Source organism: Gavia stellata, chromosome 29 (assembly GCF_030936135.1).
Source record: "Gavia stellata isolate bGavSte3 chromosome 29, bGavSte3.hap2, whole genome shotgun sequence".
NCBI lineage: Eukaryota > Metazoa > Chordata > Aves > Gaviiformes > Gaviidae > Gavia > Gavia stellata.
Window position 1 is genome coordinate 1,233,234 of NC_082622.1, and position 20,175 is coordinate 1,253,408.

The 20,175-nt window shown below is 45.6% G+C and overlaps 2 protein-coding genes across 3 annotated transcripts; both read left to right on the forward strand.

Moving 5' to 3' along the window:
- The first annotated feature begins 182 nt into the window (after positions 1-182).
- Positions 183-7,563, forward strand: MRPS15 (mitochondrial ribosomal protein S15). Its single transcript, XM_059830783.1, has 8 exons — positions 183-218; positions 1,524-1,586; positions 2,416-2,491; positions 3,323-3,371; positions 4,172-4,256; positions 5,174-5,232; positions 6,472-6,663; positions 7,394-7,563. Exons 3-8 carry the CDS (start codon positions 2,451-2,453, stop codon positions 7,511-7,513), a joined length of 546 nt encoding a protein of 181 aa, XP_059686766.1. The 5' UTR covers positions 183-218; positions 1,524-1,586; positions 2,416-2,450; the 3' UTR covers positions 7,514-7,563.
- OSCP1 (organic solute carrier partner 1) lies at positions 6,172-19,930 on the forward strand. 2 transcript variants are annotated; one of them, XM_059830782.1, is made up of 11 exons: positions 6,172-6,185; positions 8,564-8,685; positions 14,232-14,386; positions 15,085-15,252; positions 15,878-15,958; positions 16,510-16,613; positions 16,979-17,107; positions 17,663-17,732; positions 18,414-18,553; positions 19,288-19,351; positions 19,808-19,930. In XM_059830782.1, exons 2-11 carry the CDS (start codon positions 8,574-8,576, stop codon positions 19,922-19,924), a joined length of 1,140 nt encoding a protein of 379 aa, XP_059686765.1. In that variant the 5' UTR covers positions 6,172-6,185; positions 8,564-8,573; the 3' UTR covers positions 19,925-19,930. The 2 variants fall into 2 exon arrangements, with proteins under 2 accessions (XP_059686765.1, XP_059686764.1); XM_059830781.1 differs by lacking the exon at positions 6,172-6,185 and adding an exon at positions 10,505-10,534 and having other exon boundaries at positions 8,574-8,685.
- Positions 19,931-20,175: the final 245 nt, after the last annotated feature.

Consider the following 20,175-nt stretch of genomic DNA (forward strand, 5'->3'; position numbering starts at 1 on the left):
CCGCGCCCCGCCCATCGACGCGCTCGGTGCTCGGCCCCTTCGCCCTGGGTCGGCGCTCGGCCGCCGCGCCTGGGCAAGATGGCGGCGCCCGCGGCGGCTGGGCCGTGAGCGGCGGACGATGCTGGCGCTGCGGACGGTGCTGGGCCGCTGCCTGGCGGGGCCGGCCCGCGGCGGGGCCGCCGTCCTGGGGAGCGCCCGCCGCGGCGGCGGCGAGGCCGGTGAGGCGCGCGGGGAGCTCGGGCCGCACTAGAGGGTTCGCTGGGAGGGAGGGTGGAGGGGGAAGCGGGGCCCGGCGAAGGAAGAGGAGGCCGGGCGGGGGTCGGAGCCGAGGACGGGGGAGAAGGGGCGGCCTCGGGGCCGGGGGTGGCCTGGGGCGGGGGGGAAGGAGCCTGAGGCGGCACTGAGAGGGGTGGGTGACCCTGGGGGGACGTGGGGTGCTGCTGGGGAGGCGGGGCGCGGGTAGGACCCCGCGGAGGCCCTCAAGGCACCGGGGGAGGGCGGGGGTGAGCCCCCCCCCGCCCGTGCTGGGGCAGCGGGCAGGGGCGAGGGCCGGCCAGCCTCCAGCGTGCCGCGGGCAGAGAGCCGGGCCGAGGGCTGGGCAGGCACGGCAGGGCTGGGGGCTGCCCGCTGACCCTGCCCTGCGCACGGCGGGGACCCGCCGGAGCAGCTCAGGCGGCTCCGAGGCCGGAGAACTCTGGGGCGAAGCTGCTGTGGAGCTGGGCCAAGGTGCGGGCTGGAGCCCTGGCGTGGTTTCTGCACGTGCTGTTACCGCACCGTAAGCATGGCAGGGCGTGCAGAGCCCTGTGCTCACGGCGTGTGCCGGCAGCCCGCACGCAGCTCTGGTGCCTTACAGATCAGAGCTGAGCTCGCGTGCTTCTCAGCCAGTTCCATTTGCCAGCAGGTATGTGGGCTGGCAAAGTCTGTACTTGAAAACATGTTTGAGGCACTGGTGAATAATCTGAAGGAGGTATCAATTCCAGTGGCAGGGGCCTTGAAAGAGCAGTTGGAAGAATTTGTTCTTGAAAGGTCAAAGAACAGCTCCATTCAGGCTGCTGATGAATATTCTCGTCTATACCAAGGTGTGCTCATCAAAGCTTGTCTCTAGGTCTCGCTGCCTCTGCGCTTTGCCACTGGGGTAGTCCAGAGCAGCCCGTCTAACTCACGCATGAAATTGCTTGTGTTAATTAATCAGTTTAAACCGTCTAAATGAACACAGTTCAGCCAGGGAGCCCTTGCACTCTCTGCTTAGTGTCTGTAATCTCTTGCTGCTGCTCTGTTCTTCTCATCATTTGGGTTCAGATCACCCTGAAGCGGCACAGCTTCGCCCATTTGTTTTAGCACCTGTGTGAGAACCAGACTGAACTGTTCCACCTCCTTTGGGACAAAAGGCCTGGCTGGCCACTGATCACCTTGGAGTCTAAGTACTCTGACCAGTTTTCTAGTACAGACTGAGCAGTATTTAATGTGTACATAGCTAAAAAAGTACACACAAATCTGATAAATATTTGTTTTCTTCCATCAAGCTTGCAGTCCCTTTATTCAGACAGCCAGATGTTACGCCAGACCTGTGAGAAGAAAGAGGAAAGGTATGTCAGTATTAATGGGACCACGTGGCAAAATGTTTTACTGGTGACGTTATCAGAGTTGTACCCTAATGCCGCAGGAAGAGAGGGTATTTGGAGAAATTTGTGGTTTTCACTTTAAAGACACAGAGCTCGTCATGAGAAAAGGGAGGAAATGTAATCCCTCTTGCAGGATTCTGCAGTCCTGCAGCTTCTTGATGGGTAATTACAAGGGTGAGGGAGCCAGGCTCTTCTTGGTAGTGCCAAACAATACAATGAAGGGCAGTGGTCCCAAATAGCAGCTCAGAGATGTTCCAGCTGGACACAAAAGGGAAAAGGATTCACTGGGAAGGCAGTGCAGCGTGGGAACGCGCTTCACAGAGGGGCTGTGCAATATCCATGCTCAGAGGTTTTCAAGGCTTTGCTAGACAAAGAAATAATGACAGTCGCACTTTAAAGGGGAGATTGGACTAGAAACTTCATAAGGTCCCTTTATAAACCTTTTTGTGGTTCTGCGCTTCTAGAAATAATTCCTTGCAAGCTCAAAAGTTACTCAGAAAATTCAGCAGCTCATGAATGTGTGGGAAATTAGCAATGGTCATTAGCAAGAGATCACTGATCTCGGGGGACTATACACCATGTTGTAAATACAGACTGCTGAAGACAAGAGACTGGACCCAGTTTTATTCATTGAATTCCTGCCATCTCTGCTTGATTTCTTACATTCTTCCTTCTTATTTGGAGCATACAGTCTATTTTCTTTGCAATTTGTTTCCTCTGATGTAGTTTGCAAGCGTGTTCAGAGCTCTGACTTTGTACTGCTCTTCCTCAAATGTTAATCTTCTCTCTGTAGACATCCCCAGCCATTTGGATGATCTTCCTCCCACAATGCTGAAGAAAGATTATGCCAATGTCCCAATAATAAATAGGTATGATACAGGGAAAGGGAATGACTGTTCTTTTCAGAGATTTGTATCTTACACACACACAACCACAATACATGGAAGCTGTCACCTGTTCAGTAATTAATTAATGCTCTACGGTCACTGGTATGCAATTTAGCACAAAAATTGCAAAGTCATTTTGAAAGTCAAGTTGACTAGGGTTACGTGAGGTTTTTGTTTACTTAATGTAAGTTTAAGTGCTGGTTGCCCACATCTTCTGTGGGCTTTGTAGTCCATAGAAAAAAGAAGTAATCTTGAAATAATCTTCTTAGAAATAATCCATGCCTGTCTTGAGCTCAGGCACTAGAGAGCGTGTAGTTAAACAGCTCAAAATGAATGGCTGCTTCTGAAATTTGGACCTGGAGTTTAGCACTTCTATGCTTTGATTCCAGAACTGCTCATGTGTGGTGCGTGGAGAGCCCCCAGTGGCGTAACTGAGACTTTCACACGTCTTTGAAGGAGCCGGTCTTAAAATTAATTATTTTGTCCTTGCGCACTTACTTGGGGGTTAATCTTCAGCACCCAGTTTGCACATAATGTTTTTGGAATTGGTAAGACTTCATCATCGTTTGAAATAACTGTGCTTCCCATGGCAGCAAAACTACTCGATGCTTCTGTAATCTCAGCCATGATTTTTCTTAGGAATGCAAGAAACAGTTTATGGCTGACAGGTTTGGGAGGGAGGGAGAGTTGCTGTAAATTTGTGGAGTAAATTAAAGTTGAGGAAAGTGACTATGCACTGAAAACCTAACCTCCTATCTGTTGTTAAATATACTTTGTTTCTAGCTTATAAACTAATCTGCCATCTCCTTGCAGTGTTGACGATGTAGTGAAAAGGCTGTTGTCACTGGAAATGGCAAGCCAGGTTAGTTTCATTCTACTTGCATAAAAAAAACTGGAAGATTTAGTGAGCCCATGTGTGTAAGACTTTCTATATTGTTAAATGCCCTTCACTTTACTTTTAAGTGTTGCTCAGTGACTGCAAATCTGGGGCTATTAAATACATGAGAGTGCTAAGTCTTGTATGCTCTTAAAATTTATCATGCAGTCTTCTTTATGATAATAATTGCATACTAAAATGAGAGAAGAAAATAATAGGCAATCACAGGGGAGATGAGCTGTGTTATATTACTGCTGATGGTTGGCCTGTGTTCTAGAAAAGAGTACACTGGACAACAGATGTTCTTCAAATTACTTTTACTTTTTTACTTGTATGCCCAGAAAACAAAGTAATCAAATCGTAAGGTAGCACAACGATCTTACCCTTTCTTGCTGCTTACCACTTAAGCTTAAAAAGATGCGAAAAGTAAAGGCTACTGCCATGTGAGATCAGCTTCACTTCACTCTTCCATTCATGAGAGCAGCAGGGCCTCTTCAACACCCTTCTGTGATCTGGGGAAGGAGGGTGTGCCTGGACTCTTGGTTTGAGCAATGGTGATTCTGTGTTCTGCTGAGATCTTTTTGTGCTGCCTCGTCGCTGTACTCTGAGCACTGTCCTGCAAGCAGCAGGTCCTTTTTTGAAGCACTTTTTACACATTTTGTGATGGACACTGAGTAAAGCTATTAATTACAAAGCCTCTATCTGGGCATTTGGGAAGAGAGCTGGGGTGTCTCAGACCTTTAGTGTGCCTGAGAAAGTGACAAGCTCTTTTCTGTTATCCACAGAAGGAGAAGATGAAAATAAAGACACAGCAGCTGGTGGAGAAGGTCAGGAGGTCTCCCAATGACAATGGCTCCTTTGAGGTGCAAGGTAAGTTAAAAAAATAGAAAGATATTGTTGGCAGATGATACAGCTCTGCTTTTATTCAGCTATTCCCACCCCAGCACTTCAAGTTTCTTGCATCAGTTAGGAGAGTCTCCTTCAGAAGAGCACCCGAGAGGCAGGTAGCCTGCAGTATGCCCAGGAGGACCTGTTCAGGGTTTGGGATGTTGCAGAGGCAGTGCGTGCATGTACTGGCAGATGTCTGCTAGGGTGCTTTCCAAATTCCTACTCCGTATCCACACTCCAAAGCCAGCATGTGCATTATTCTGCTTGAAGTGCTTATATGACATGAAGCATTGCACTGCATTCATTACCAAAATGAACTACTAGATTTAGCCACAGCACCCACATTTCCCTCTGCATCAGAGAGCTCTGGCTGAAGGACAGGATAGGGACAGTGCAGGGATGAAGGCCACACTGCCATAGACCAAGACGCGCTCCTTTATCATTAATAAAGGCCTTCAGTTTCTCAGGATGCCACCAGCACCTTTCTCCAAAGCCTGAAATCACAAAGAGCTGGCTGCTGCCCGTAGAAGGAACCTCTTAATTTGTGTCTGTTGCTCCAAAGCTTAAACCAAGTGAAGTGAAATGAATGTGAAGTCACCAGTAATTAAGTGAGTGCAAGAGGCATTTTAGAGATAAATTCATATGATCTGTTGTTAAAATTTTAACCTCTAATTAAGCAGCTTCATAATAGTAATAGTTCTGACTCTGGTTTATGTAGGTTATGTTTTGTGGTTTGTTTTGCATTTATTCAGAGGGCTGTGCACTAATATTTGCTGTGGTGCGGTGGTACACATAAGAACAGCAGTCCTCAACTGGCAATTTGAAGGGAATGCAAATGATACTGTCTCACCCTGGAAAGCTGCTGCTCTCACACGGCTTCTTATGTCTGTTCTTTATAGTTGCTATGTTGACTGCCAAGATACGTACTTACGAGGAACATCTTCAGAGGCATCCCAAGGTAACTATCAGTAATCTGAGCCCACGCGTCTGAGACAGCAGCTGTTCAGGTTGTTTTCTCAGCTTAGAACAAAAGGGTTTTAATTCTGGGGATTACGGCTTTCCTAAGAAGGTTTGTAAAATAGTTATAACTGTTCCCTGGCGCCAGTCTGGGAAACTGCTGGCTCAGTCACAGCTACATTCTCACTGCCTGAAATGTGGAGTGTGTTCTTTTTTCTTACTGGATTGGTGCAAATGGCTGAGCAGATACGTTTGAACGGAGTTGAGCTAAATTTATCCTCGCTGCAGATAAGGCTTTACTGATTAGTTTTCAATGTAATTAATGTTGTCACTTCAGCAGTTGTGTTCTGTCTTTGTTCTGCCTGTGAAAATGTTTAGCAGACAGGACTGTGTTAATGTCATAATGACCACTTCCCTACCTAAAGCTACCTGGGTTCCAAGCCCAAATTCAAAACATCACAACTACGAGCTTATGAACAAGATATATTAAAGACTCTTTATGCAGTGCAAAAGGTGGGAAATGGATTAATCAACTGCATTTGAAAAAAAGTGCATGATTATTTGTTAATCATAAAAGCTTGAAGCGTAAAACAGAATAGAATTCAGTTTTTATAAGAAACCAGAAGTTGTACCAGCTGTTTCAGCAGAAGAGACCTTTTGAAATTACTTGGATGAAGCCTGCTTTTTACACACATTGCTTGTATAGGATAGGGAAATTTCTCCCTTGGGGGATTGTCCTGAATGGCATGGCTCAAGCTATGCATGTTCTCTTCCAAAGAACAACCCAAACGGTCAGACAGAGCCAAGTTCCATTTTATTTTAATGTTTAATTTCTGGAAAAACAAAGGTAAATGCTTCTGTGTTATTTCTGGAAGAGTACATTTCAGGGGAAGCAGCGTTTTTTAGCCAGTAGACCTTCCCTACAGGCTTTGCCTCCAGTCCGTTGCAGCTTTTGCCACCACCTGAAACTGCGCACAAGTTGGAAACAGTCTTCAGGGCTGGGGGAGGAAGGTGCAGACACAAAATGACAAAAGCAATTTCAGTGAAAAGTAAATTAAGTCTTCTCAGATCTCCTTGTAGTGACCTGATGTGCTTGCAGTATCTGCCAAGAAAAATTGTTCCAAGATACTGTCCTTAACCTGATTGTTTCCTTTCAGCCATAATCTGGACTATTCTAAGTAATTTATTGGAATGGAGGTATAATCTGTCTGCAGTCTAGTGACCGTTAAGTCCCTTCCAGGATAAAAGTAACCGTCGTCACATGCTGATGGATATAGACCGCCGGAAGAAATTACTTGCGTATCTTCGCCGTGTCCGCTATGACACCTTTGAAAACACCTGCAAGCAGCTGAATATCCAGTACACCCTACCCCCGCCCTACTCCAGAAGGATCACCAAGCGCTGGGTTGCGAAGAAGGCTTTCTGTCTGAAGGTATGGAGCCATATGGAGAGGGAGCCACATAGCTGGAGTAGAAAAAAATCAATTTATAGACGGGCACAATTAAGACAGAAAAGGACTGATAGGCAAGTCCTTTTAATCCATGCTTTGAATTTGAGGAGACAATGATAATGTCTGTCGAGAAATGCATAAGCTCAGCGAAGAGCTCCACAAAAGACAGGTATGCAGTGGGCAGTGATGAGTGTGCTGTGCTCGAGAGCTTCAGGTTGTGCTACCAGTTTGCTCAGAAATGTATAATTCAAACCAGCTTTTTTTTCAGAGCCTGGTATGGGAACTAACATGCAAGACAATTAAATTTGATGGCAGCTTTGGAACAGAAATGTGGGTACACCCGCTGTCTACTCTCATTTGCTCTAAATACATTGGTGTAACAGCTGTGTGCAATATACCTTGGTGTAACTGCGCAGAATCAAAAAGCTGGACATGCCTTCAGTCTGTAAATACTAAATTTCAGTCCAAAGAAATTACAACCAAAAGACTGGGTAGTTGTAACGGATTACCTCTGAATGGTACCCTGAAAGCAGGGCTGGCTGGAGTCCCAGCGGAAGTGCACGGGAAGGAGTTGATCTTGCTGCACGGTGTGCCTCCTGGCCTCTGCTGCAGGAACTGGGAGCCGTGCTGCAAGGAGTGGTGGAGCAGCTCTGCTCAGCGGTAGGCAGCTTTGTCTCTCCCTTTCTCTCACCTCTTTATCCTCCTCCCACAGGTTTTTCAGGAGGTGCGGAAGCTGAAAGCACCAGAGAGGCTAAAGCAGAGAAGAGAGTGGCAAGCAAGAGTGAGAGCTGCAAAGGAGAAAGAGGCGCAATGCCAGGGGACACCTGTGTAGCGGCACGTTGAGGCTGACACAGCCAGTCTCTTTAACAATAAATAATTACCTAAAGACGTGTTGCCTCTTCGGTTATGTGCATGCGTGGTCTGCGCCATGGTGAGCACCTGGAAAAGTGCAGTGAGTGGTTTAAGCGTTTTAGAAGTTTAATTTAAGGCTGGTGCGCCGGACTGTGTTGTGAGCAGTTTGATCTGTATGAGAGGAGTACCTGGGGGGCCTTCGCCACTGCCTCGGGGCTGGGCAGGCAGAGCTGTCTTTAAGCCAGAACATCTCGGAGCACGTCCGTCTCCTGTCATTACCCAGCGCGTCCGTGGGATTGCGCTGTCAAATAGCATTGACCCAGCTGCTCGGCAGCATTCGGCAGGGATTTGGGCCGTGGGATGACAAATGAGGAGAGAGAATGAGGTGAAACGCTGCTTATTTGGAAGCAAAGCAGCCCTGACAGTAGCTCAAAGCGCCGTTCCTTCTCGCAGGAAAACGCAGGTTGATTCCGAGCTCTGCAGCTGTAGAAATCGTGTTAATCATCAAGTCTGTAATTTCCCAGCGGACTTACGCATTTATATTGTTCTCTGGCAATCATCCCTCTGTCATTCTCGCACGGGGCGATTCTGTTGTGTTACACCGAAAAGGTGATTGACGGTGACTAAACTAAAGGAGGATTACCGCTGTGATTACAGCGGTGCCTGTTGGCCGACGTCCCTGGGCCTTCAACAGAACTTCCCCCGCCGCCTCCTCGCTGTGAGGCTCCAGGGAGCACCCAGCTCTTTCTGACTGCACCAAAATCACCTTGTTTTAATCATTTCCTAACGAATGCTTCCCCTTCTCTCATGCAGCAGAACTGATGAAACCGGTATGTCGGCATTTCCCCCAGGGTGCTGCTGAGGACCCGCGGGCGCCCGCACTCCTGCCAGGGGCCTGCAGGCCTCTGCGCCCCGCGGGCGTGCGCACGCGCGCTGGGCCGGTGCACGCGCGGCACGTGCCCCGGCCGGCCAAGACGGCGCCTCCCGATTGGCCCCTTGGCTGCCCGGCAACGGCGGCGGCGGCGGGGTCGGCGGTCGCCATGTCGGCCCGGACGCTGCCGCTGCTGTTCCTCAACCTGGGCGGGGAGATGCTCTACATCCTGGACCAGCGCCTCCGCGCCCAGAGCATCCCCGGGGAGAAGGCCCGCAAAGGTGAGCGGCGGGCGGCCGGGGCCCCTCCCGGAGTCGTTCCTGCGCCGGGGGCCGGGGGGTCGCTCCGGTCGTCGGGGCTCCCGCGGCCTGTCCGTGCCGTGCGGGGCCTATCCCTGCGGCCCGCGGCCGGGGCACCCCGCCGGGCTGAGTGCGGGGCCGTGGCCGGGGCAGCGCCGGAGAGGGTGCGGAGAGCCCGGTCCAGCGCCGGGAAGTCGCTGGCCATGTCGGGGTGGCCCCGAGGGACGGGAGGAGCGGCGCTGCCACAGCTGCCGGTGCCGGGGCACATGCCCCGGGCAGGGCTCTCCTCCCGCCCTCCCCCGGCAGAGATGGGCCGCTCCGTGACACAGCGGCAGCGCCCGCTCGCTCCGTGGTGCTGGTTCCCTGTATGTAATACAGGACGAAATACGAATATAGCTGCTGTGCAGCTGCTGGAAGGGTGCTTGGAAGGTAACAGAGCATCCCAGCCTCTGTCGTGGAAAGGAGTCTTGGGCAAGTAGTTTCCTCTGCACGGTTTAACTGCACTATCGCGGTAATGGGTCGTGTGTGGTTTTTCTTGTCTGAAATTTGAAGTAAAGCCTGTTGAGTTAATCAGCTCTCACAAAGTTTCCATTGTAATAACTGCCTGAAGGTATTATTGAAGCTAATTTGTGAAATGCATACAGCTAAGGTAGAAATTTAAATACATTTCAGGGTTTCTGTACTTGCTTCAGAAAACCACTTTTGGAATCAAAATAACTCAGGATCTGAGTGTCTCAATCCAGGTCCTGAGCTGTTTCAGGAAGGCCAGATTGCTTTGCAATCAGAAGTAGTTTCCAGGAATAATTTTGTAAAGCCTATGCAGAAGCAGAATGTGCAATTAAGAAAAACTTCAAATAACCTAAACGTGGCTCCTGAAACCCTTGTCTGGGTTTTATAAAAATCTGTCAGTCTAGCATTTTGTCGAAGTTACTGTAAAAGTAGAGCCCTGTGCATGCATGTGCGTGCACCAAAATTCCAGCTTACAGCTGAGCGCCTCTTTGTTTAACGCTTCTCAATTAAAATAGCTTTGTTTTTAAAAGTTCTTGCAGCTTCCTGTCATGGGATGGGGAATGCACTTCAGGAAGCTTTAGTATTTTGTAATAAAAAACCAAATCAATGTTAACTCAGTATTGAAGAGGTGGTTACGTTTTTTCCTTCTCCTGCCTATCCAATAGGAGGAAGTGCTGAACAGCAACAAAGGTTTCACTACAGCGGTGCGATTTTTAATTATTCATGTGTGTCTTCAGAGAATGATCTGACAGAAGTTTTCTACTGTTTATATAGGTCTAAGTTTAGAGCTTAAACTAAATGACCCATACTTGTTGGAATATCTCAGCAGGAGAATTAGAGCTGTATTAGTTTATCTGCACACGTATTTTATCTTCCAAAAAATCAGGCGTTAATTTTACTGAGATGTGGTTTTGTTCACACTGAGGTATTTCTTAATGCTTAAAAGTGTTCACTCAAATTATTATTCACTTGTAAGTGCAAAAAACAGCTGAAAACTTTCAAAGCTAAATGCAAAACATGCTAAGATTCAGTCAAGGGTAAAATTTTATCTCCATTGAAGCAACGAGATTTTTTCCAAGGGCAGGGTGAGGTTTCATCTTTTGTGTGCTCGCTGAAGTGAAAGATGTCAAGTAACAGAAGAGTTCGTTCTTGCTAAGCGCTGAAAGCTGATGAGAAATACCAAAGTCCGTTAGTTAGATTATTTTTTTTTTTAGTTTATTTCTTTTATTCTCCTTGAAACTATTGTTCTTACTTCTTGAACTGATGTTTTTGTTTTATATGCTTCGTGTAGATGAATGGACAGATGTGGACAGGAAACGAGGTACTGTAATCTTCTAGCTGCATGCAGTAGACAAACACCACTACATGCACACATGAGGCTCATCGTATGTGAACACACCAAATGCTGTTCCTGCAGCCTTCTAGTCATAGTGTCAAAGATGAATACTACTACTCACCTGTTCATTAAAATGCACTTTAACTACAGATCTTAGAAACAATAGACAATAACTCAAAATCATATGGCTTCAAAAATAAGTTGCTAATTTAACCAAAACTATAAATAAATAAAAAAATTTTATCATAGCGGTCTTTCTAGCCAGAATTATATTTGTATTTTTCTAGCATCGTATTAATGCAAGCGTATAATTGTGTGAGCGTTGCGAAGGTTGGTTTTCTGCTTAAATGCAGGAATATTATGTATGCTGCATTTTTCTAAGGTTTTTTCTATTTCATGACTTAGGGTTTTGTCAGGTGAACTCCAGGAAAGATTTAAGGCATTTCCATCCTAGCTGCTTATCCATCTCCGCTCGTGGTCACCACCCTTGCAGCAGAGTGATCACAAAGGAGCAGGTGCCCACACTTCAGCCAAGCTCATCTTCACTGAAATTATCCCTGAAGGTGGGTTTGCGCTGAGCCATCAGGTTTTGCAGTGGAGCAGCTGAGGTGTGTGCGCGTTTCCTTCTGGACTCTGCCTTGAAATGGTAGCCTCCAGCAAAGGGGTGTGGTAAGGAGCTGGATGAGGAAATAAATCTTTTAAACTATCTCAGGTTTTTTGCTAGGTGACCGCGAGTAGAACTTCCAGTGTCTTTCTCAGCAGCCCTCTTTTAAGAGAGATCAGGGTTATGATTCTTGTTTTTCAAAATACGCATCATGTGTAGGTTTTGAATATTTACTGAAGGTAAATATTGATATCCTGGAGTTTGCCCTGGCTTTTTTTTTTTTTTTTTTTGCTACCATTATGTGCTGTTTCCAAGAATACATTTTTGCAGCTTTTAATATCTCAGAAGTCTAAAAGATTCCATATTCCTCTTTTATCACATCCAAAATGATGACTAGTTGTATGAAAGCCCGCTTCATCATATTTAGATGGTAGTGGCACAGATGCAGACCCATGTTGACCAATTGGCTCCTCTTGTGAGAGAAAAAAATTTGCCTTCAAACACTGCTCTTGGGGCGATCTCTGAAGAGTTACGTAGAGTAGCCAATCGAGTCTATTGCTGATGAAGCCATGACGAGGCGGCTTCGCCTGCCTTTGACCTTGTTACGAACAATAAACCTATTGCAAGTAGAATGTGTGACTGTTTTGAACTTGTAACGTTCCTTTTGCTGCCTTGAACGTCCTCCGAGAAGCACAAGCATAATCCAGGCGTAAAGACTCCAGTCTCATGTCATGCATCCGAGCCATGTTACGTGACAGTGCACTAAACATTGGAATGTGTCTGTCACCAGTGACATGGCACGTGTAGGTGAAAACCACTGTAAATCCTCAGCTTCTCTTCTGTTCATCGCATTGTCTATACTTGGTTTCCCTCTCCCCATCCCAGTTGATGAAACCCCTCTCTGCTAAATTGCTTTTATACAATGTTGCTTGGCGTGCCATTTTCCCTGAGCTAATGTGCCTTTCTTTGTTATTTTCCATTGTTAGAATGGTGTAAATATCTCCCTAGGGACTACCTGTGCTCTAAGATCTCTTTGCTGTCTTATTATCAAACGTACCGTGTGAGATTTGCCCTTTACCATTGATTTTTTAATGTCTTTCTCAGTTCTTTTTATAGCCTATACAGGAGGTTTTAATTTCAGAAGATAATTTATGTAAGGCTGGGTGTGCGGTTAGCGCAGATCTTCCGATTCCGTTGTGAATATCTACCAGCCACAGTCAGCGTACTGGGATGTTGTCTGTCTCCTGGCAGTTTTGGTTATTAGTGACTCTCCAAAGACGGAGGAAAAGCCTTTGTGCAGACAACATACACAAGCAACTTAAAAATATTTTTCTTGATAGCAGTATAGGGCAAAAGTTCCTGTCATAATTGATTACTTGCAAAATGAAATATATACTAAGACATAATAATACAAATATATTTGATTTTCTCCACTGAAAAAAGTGAGGATTTTTGCCTCAGACTGCACGTAGGGATTGTTCTATGACAGTTTATTTGAAAAGAAGGGAGGAAGAGGAGGGATTTTTTTTCCCATTTGTAATTAGGTGTATTTGTAAACCATGCTGCTCAGGAGCTGAGCTGAGACCTGTCTGTATTGTTTGGGTGCTTAAAACTAGCAAGCTCCGTTGGGTACAGTGCAATGGTTGCTGAAATGTGTGTGTCACCAGTGATGCACACCTGTGTAGGAGAAAACCTGTAAACATCATGTTTAAGCAGGGAGAGAGAATCGCATCAGAAGGCACTTGCCCTCAGAAAAACAGCTATCCGTGTCCAGGTTCTCAGTGCCTGCAGCATGCCTAGCGATGTTCCCCGGAGGGTTAATCATCTAAGAAAAGATGAAGTGACTCGGACAGTTAACTTTCTTTTGGCTGTTTGTGTAGCTTCAGTACCACAGCTGTGAAGAGCCGGTGTCTAACCCAGCAGTGAATAATTATAGCAGTACTTCAAATAGCTGATCGCTACCACTATGTGTTTGTTCCCTTTTTTTTTTTAATTACTTTCTCTGAGATTTTTCTAATCCGTAAGAATCAGCTGGCATTATAAGCCTCAGTAACAGTCATCTGCTTAGGAGAATTCATGCTTGCATAGTAATCTAGGAATTGAAATTTTTATTTAACATGTTTTGATAGAGAAATAAATGCCTAATTATGATAACTCTGTAGAATGTATCAGGTATATGATAAAAGTATCAGATCCAGCACAAAAGCTAAGATACTGCATCTCCTTGAATCACCGCAAAATGTTTTCTGTCTTCTTTGCATTAAAAGCTGGATAACCAGAGCATAGCCCTTATACTGAGCACTCCTGATCTCTACATACTCTTGAGTAAGTTGCATAACAATTCCATGTCTAAATTTACACATAAAAAAATGAGGCATGTGTAAGGAAGTTTAGAGTTCTGTGCTTTTGAACTGCTCTAGTATCCACAGATGTTGCTGTATAAGAGCCCTGGATGGCCTGACATAGATCCCAGTGTTATAAATGCTTCCTTAAATACTTGGCAAGTGTTAATCCGTTCAACACAAATACTTCAAGTGGCCTTGAATCATTCAGGAGCTTCTGTTTAGAAGGAAAAATAGACTAATAGAGTCAAAGGCTAAAGAGAGAACAGGCAGTCAGCTAGCTATAGTTTGCAAAAATCTAGAGCGATGCAAAAGTGTCTTCTTGGGAAGCAGAACTGTAGCTTTCACAGATAAGACATGCCAGAGTAGCCTATAAGCAAAATTATTTAAAAAGTGAAAAGTGCTACCCATAGCTGTAAAAACAAGGCAACAAACCCAGTCTTATTCCCACTGGAAGACAGGACTTGTTGTCTACAGCTCAAGTAGCATTTCTGCCCCTGGGGACAGTCAGCAGGAGTCGTGTTGCTTGCTTAGACCAATGTGGGATTGAGAAAAATGTTGACATTAAGAAGTGATGTTCCTCCTCCTTTTTTCTTTTGTGGCTATGTAGCTGGTTTTCACAGGTAAGCATTCATGTCAATCCTCGCAGCTGTCAGTGTCCACGTTCTCAGTGTGGAATGAATCAGATGAATGTGCTGTTTCTGAAGCAAAAAACAGAGACTCTTTGTCTTTGCAGTTATGAATGACATCATCACAACCATGTTCAATAAAAAATTCATGGAAGAGCTGTTTAAACCACAGGAACTTTATTCCAAGAAAGCTCTGCGAACAGTGTATGACCGGCTAGCTCATGCTTCAATCATGAGACTGAACCAGGCAAGCATGGACAAGGTAAGAACGACCACCTGCCCAGTGCCCTGTGCTGCACTTCCGTGCCACCATTCACAAGTTTCTGATTGCGATAATTAGTACATGTCTTTACGTCACTGTAATTTTGAAGTATTTTGTAACAGCCCTCTTTCCACTTGCTTTCTTTGTAAATATGGTTCTCAGCCAAGGAAGCTTTGGGGAAGTCCATGGTAGTATCAGATACTTTAGAACTAAGTATTTCTGCTTTAATATGTAAATGTTTGATTTAAGAGGTTCAGTAAGCATTCTTTATCGGATTTTTTAACTTATATTAAAAATATATACATATGTGGGTGTGTATAAATACATATATTTCTATATTGACACTCGCTGTTTTGCAGTTGCAGGTGTTAGAATTTTTGCCTGCAAACAGTATATTCAGCAGGCAGTTTTGAAAAAAAATTGTAGGAACTAGATTACCTGTGAGACCTCCACCCGGGTGTCAGCGGTGTTGAAATTGGCAATAGTTTTAAAGGCAGTTGGACATACCAGCAGGAGGGCTGACAATGTGATTGCAGAGGTCTTATTTTCTCAGGAAACAAAGCTAAAATGGTCCTTCTTACCACAGGCAGGTGCCAGCCTAAGTGTCTAAATCCCTTTCTACATCAATGTGAAGTTACCTAAGCAGTGTCACGCTCTCTGTTGTGACAGAACCAAAATTTCCCTGTGTTACTTTGCAGCTGTATGACCTTATGACTATGGCTTTCAAATACCAAGTGCTGCTCTGCCCTCGGCCCAAAGACATTCTGCTGGTCACATTCAATCACCTGGATGCGATCAAGGATTTTGTACGCGATTCTCCTGGCATTCTGAACCAGGTGGACGAAACTTTCCGACAGCTGATTGAAGTAAGAATCCTTAGAAAAATGATGGGACATGCTGTTGTTTGTTTGGTTTTTTCCTCTTTCAAGCTAATTTTAGGGAGTAAATACTCCATCAGTAAGTGCCATATCAAGTGTGCAGGTTGATATGTTCACAACCTCGGAGAACCATCCAACTAACCTTCCCCTCTTTTTAACCCGAGGGAAACACATTGGCCTCCCGGTTAGCAACTTTTGCTCATGTAACTGCTGTAATTCTTTGAACAAAGAATATGAGCGTCCCAGTGGAAGGGACCTGGTTTCATAAAATGTTAAAAGTTCTGGGAAGTCATTAAATGTTTCCAAAGGGCTTTTGGAGACGGAGATGTCTACGAGTCAAGTGTTATTTTTCTACTGGCCCAGTTTAAATCAATGCATTGCTTATTCAGCCTGATCAGTGTCTCCACTGACTTGAGCAGAAATTAAATCAGACTCTTAGTCAAGGATAATAATTACTGATAATGACCAGCAGCCCCCCTTATATCATTTCTGCTTCCCCTGCCACACACGTACCATTTTTGGCTAGCAGTATTCTGATATACTTGTTTCCACCTTTACCGGAGTTGGACATGGTATGCTTGCAGAGCCTTACGTGATGTTTTTTCTTTTCCAGACGTACAGCTGTCTCCCTGCTGGTGAATTTCAGCTTATCAGGCAAACACTCCTCATTTTTTTTCAGGACATGCACATAAGGGTAAGAGCCCAATATAACTAGTCAGTAAGAACAGAAGGGAGTTTGTGGCTAGAATACGAAGGTATCGTCATAACTGCACTGTAAATTTGGGTTTGTTACTTATGCTTTTTAGTCATCTTGATGTGCTTGCAATTTCAATCTTCAAAATTTTACCAATTGATCACATTTACTATGATAATACCCAATCCTAAAATGTTATCAAAAAAGGAGTATCTACTAGTACGGATTTACGTTTTTCCTTTTAGTAGCAACTTGATATGAAACTGAGAACCTGAGCTTGAAGTCATGGGGCTTGATACTCTCTAAATAAATTGATCATAATCAAGTGCATAAACAGTACACTTTTTTTTAATGTTACATCAGTGTGCCCATCCTCTGGACCACAGTTCTACATTACTGGCTTTTGCCTGTATCATAGTCTCTATATATACATCAAAATCTTTAGGAAACCAATCCCAGTCTAGGCAGGAAGGCTGCCAGGTCAGGCTTCAAAGAATTCAGATCAGAAGATATGTAATTGATTTTCTAGAAGGTGGAATATTCTTTTGCAGGTCTCTATCTTTCTGAAGGATAAAGTGCAAAACTCAAACGGTCGCTTTGTGCTGCCAATATCAGGCCCTGTTCCTTGGGGTACAGAAGTTCCAGGACTCATCAGGTGAATTCTGAACCGCTGCTTATACTGTTTGCAGTGCCTTGCATGTATGGCTGCTCACGGTGGAACAGTCAGTCCCAGAGGTCTAATAGGAATCGAGCTTAGACTGTCATTCATGTTGCATGGATAGCTGAACTGCCAGTAAGTTCTATTTAAAGGGCAGGATTTGGGACTAAGTCACCCAGCAATGAAATACTAAGCTGTTTCTGGCATTCTGTATTCCAGTAAATTAGCTATTAGTCATTTATCCATTTACCAACGTACAAAATAGGGTTTTATTCCCGTTTCGCTTGTACAGTAAGCAGAGGAAGTACTGAAAATCAGTAATAAAACTACTAAATATGTTTCAATAATGACTTGTTTTTAAGGATGTTTAATCGCAGTGGAGATGAAGTTAAAAGAACGGAGTTCACTACTGATGGAAATTATGTTACTCCACAAAGAGAAGGATCTTTTGATCTTTATGGAGACAGAGTCCTCAAACTTGGAACAAATATGTAAGTCATTTTTGTCCTACGTAGAAACATGAAGTAAATCTTGATGGTTATGGATTTGTTCGGAAGCATGTCTTCAGCCTTGTGTATTTATTTTTGCCTGTTTTGTTATTATCAGCTTGACTTCTTTACAAAGTGATGTCCTGAAACAGAACGCATGTGGATAGATGTGTATAAAGAGCTGTGGAAAAGAGCAAAAGTTTGATTTATGTCTACAGTAGAGCTCAGTAAAGAGTGTTCTCATCTGGTACTGCATATTCTGTGAAATGTAATTTAATTTTAACTGCATTTAGGAAATCCTTTCTTCTCTCCATGTTTGTCTTATGTAATTTTTCCATTCACAGAATAAGAGAAAGCAGTGTTCTTTCTTACAGCTTTGTCACTTGTATTGAGGCATTAAATGTACTCCATTGAAGTGAACTGTAACTTCTCATTTCAGTTATTTACAGTCTTCAGAAAAATATCATAAAATCTTATTTAGATCCTGTGCTGCTCCCTCCAGTTCCTCTATCACATACAAGTAACGGGTTGCTCTTCCTCATGTGTTCTTCTCTCTAGGTACAGTGTTAGTCGGCCAGTAGAGACGCACATGTCAGGATCATCCAAAAACTTGGCATCCCGTGCAAAGGTCAGTGTTGTTCTGTACCTGTCACTGGTTAACTAGTCTGTGTCAGTGAGTCCTGCAGCCGGTCACAGGTGGTGGGAGTGTTTCCTTTGAGCATTTTCACCATGGCCACCAGATCTTACATTCTGCTTTCCTTGGCTCTTAATAGCTGGGGACACTGAATGAAACACCCACGTCCGCCATCTCCACATCATTGACTATACAGTTGCACTATCTTCCCCTTTGTTCATCTCCTTTCTCCGGGAAACAATAACCATCCTTTTAGTCTACACTGATTTGGGGGGACCTGTTTAGTTCTTTCCAAGCCCCATCCAATCCTCCACGGTCCCTTTTGAGCTAGGGGAAGGGCATGTTTTCCTGAAGAATCTTACATGCAGGCTTATGCAATGGTGTACTTGCTTCCTATTTTAATCTCCTCAGAAAACAGAAAGCTGGTTTTATGGATTTCTCAGCTGTTCAATTTAGCTGGAAAATTATCTTGTCCTGGGTCTATAAATTCAAGCAACCATTTTAAATATATAGCTGATAATTACTAGTTATCTGCACAATCTGTACCATTAACAATGCAGAAATGTATTTATATCATTCTGAAGAACATTTATGTAACATCAGAAAACACAAAAATTATCAGAGTCCTCATCTCCGTGGTAACCTGACCAATGAACCCATTGCTGTTTTCTGCAGGAGACTATAGTCCCTAACCCTCTTGCTAAAGAGGAACTGAACTTTTTGGCCAGGCTGCTGGGAGGTCTGGAGATCAAGAAACCTGGTGGCGGTGAGACAGGATTCCGACTGAATTTGTTCACAACCGACGAGGAGGAAGAGTATGCTCAAGTCCTTCTTGGTCTGGGGTTTGTGATGTGGTACCGCATGGGCAGCCCTGCAGACTGAAGCTGGCCCTTAACAGCTTCAGGGACAGAATAGCAGGTTTTCTAGCATTTTCTTATTCTGGTCCAGATGGTCCCTGCAGGAACAAAAGAGGAGCAGTGTCCCTGGCTTGACCTTTTTAGTACGGCTGTCGGCAAGGAGAGCCATTTCCCTTACTGGTGCCTCCTGTGATGCATGGCCTTGCGCTCCCTCCAAGTGACACTGGCAGTCAGCAGCAAGTGATGATCTGTGCTTAGTTCTGTCCTTCTGTCCGGTGGAACAGAGACTTCCCTTCAGCCCTTTTAGCGCTCCTCTCCCCCAAATACATCTACGTATCTCAGAGATAAGACTATAACTGCTGGAGGTGATGAGCCTGACAGGCTTGAACAACGTACCCCCCTCCTGGGAGGGAGCACAAGGGTAATGAGACTTTTTGTTATGTGATTTCTGCAGAATGTTTTTACCTAATTCTAATCTCAATTACAGAGATATTCCCACTGTTCTACACTTAGCATAAAAAAATCCAAGACAGGGAAAAGTCTCCAAACTGGGGTCATGACATTAATTTGCCTAGTAGGAATAGGGACATTGTCTGAACTTCATGCCTACAGGAGTCTCATGAAATCTGATTTTTATAATTTGCTTTTATGCCTTCATGAGATTAAGCACTCTTTTCATGTTTTTAATCAAGACACGCTGCATTGACTAGACCAGAGGAGTTATCTTACAAGGTTATCAACATCGAAGCCACACAGGTATGTACAGTGTGTTTCAGATCTTTGATTCTCATCATTCCTGCCTTGCTAAGAACTGAGTTTCACCCACTGTTGTAACTTAAAAAATACATTTTTTTTCCAATTTCATTTAAGCTCATAGATAAGTAATAGCAGTATTTTCTGCCAAGCCTGTGGATTTGGTGACTATTTAGTAAGAGAACTTCAAACCTGACAAATATTACAGCAAGGTTTTAGCTGCATAGGATGGAGAACTGTTGCTGGATAATTTGCCTGCTTGCGGTTACAGCCTAACGCCTGCAGCCCTTTTTTAAAGAGGCTCACAGGCAGGCAGGCGTGTCCCAGTCCCCCCCAGTCCATCCCAGTGAAGGCCCACGTTAGCAGGCGGCGGGGCACGTCCCAGTCCGTCCCAGTCCCCCCCAGTAAAGGCCCACGTTAGCAGGCCGGCACGCTGAGGCGCGGTGTCTCTCCCCGCAGGAGCCGGGCCGGCGGGCGGAGCTCTCCCGCATCCTGGGGGAGCTGGAGGTGGCGGAGCCGCGCCCGGCGAGCTCCGGGAAGGGCGAGGACCTGCTGGCGCTGATGGACGGGCTCTGAGCGACATTAAAGGCCTGCGCACAGCCCGGCTGCCAGCGGCTAAGGGCGGGGCGGGGCCGGCGGGCGGCGGGGCGGGGCCGGCGGGCGGCGGGGCGGGGCCGGCGGGCGGCGGGGCGGGGCCGGCGGGCGGCGGGGCGGGGCCGGCGGGCGGCGGGGCGCAGTGCGCAGGCGCGGCCGCCCCTTCCTGCCGGCGGGCGAGCGCGGGCGGGCGGTGAGTGTGCGAGGGGAGGGGCGGCACCGGCGCACGGCCG

Coding starts and splice junctions, on each gene's coding strand:
- OSCP1 (XM_059830781.1), top strand. CDS start 8,574: ATGTCGGCCCGGACGCTGCCGCTGCTGTTCCTCAACCTGGGCGGGGAG. Junction 8,686..10,504: donor CGGGGAGAAGGCCCGCAAAG/GTGAGCGGCGGG, acceptor TGCTTCGTGTAG/ATGAATGGACAGATGTGGAC. Junction 17,733..18,413: donor ACTTGGCATCCCGTGCAAAG/GTCAGTGTTGTT, acceptor TGTTTTCTGCAG/GAGACTATAGTCCCTAACCC.
- MRPS15 (XM_059830783.1), top strand. CDS start 2,451: ATGCTGAAGAAAGATTATGCCAATGTCCCAATAATAAATAG. Junction 5,233..6,471: donor ATCTTCAGAGGCATCCCAAG/GTAACTATCAGT, acceptor AGTCCCTTCCAG/GATAAAAGTAACCGTCGTCA. Junction 6,664..7,393: donor AGAAGGCTTTCTGTCTGAAG/GTATGGAGCCAT, acceptor CTCCTCCCACAG/GTTTTTCAGGAGGTGCGGAA.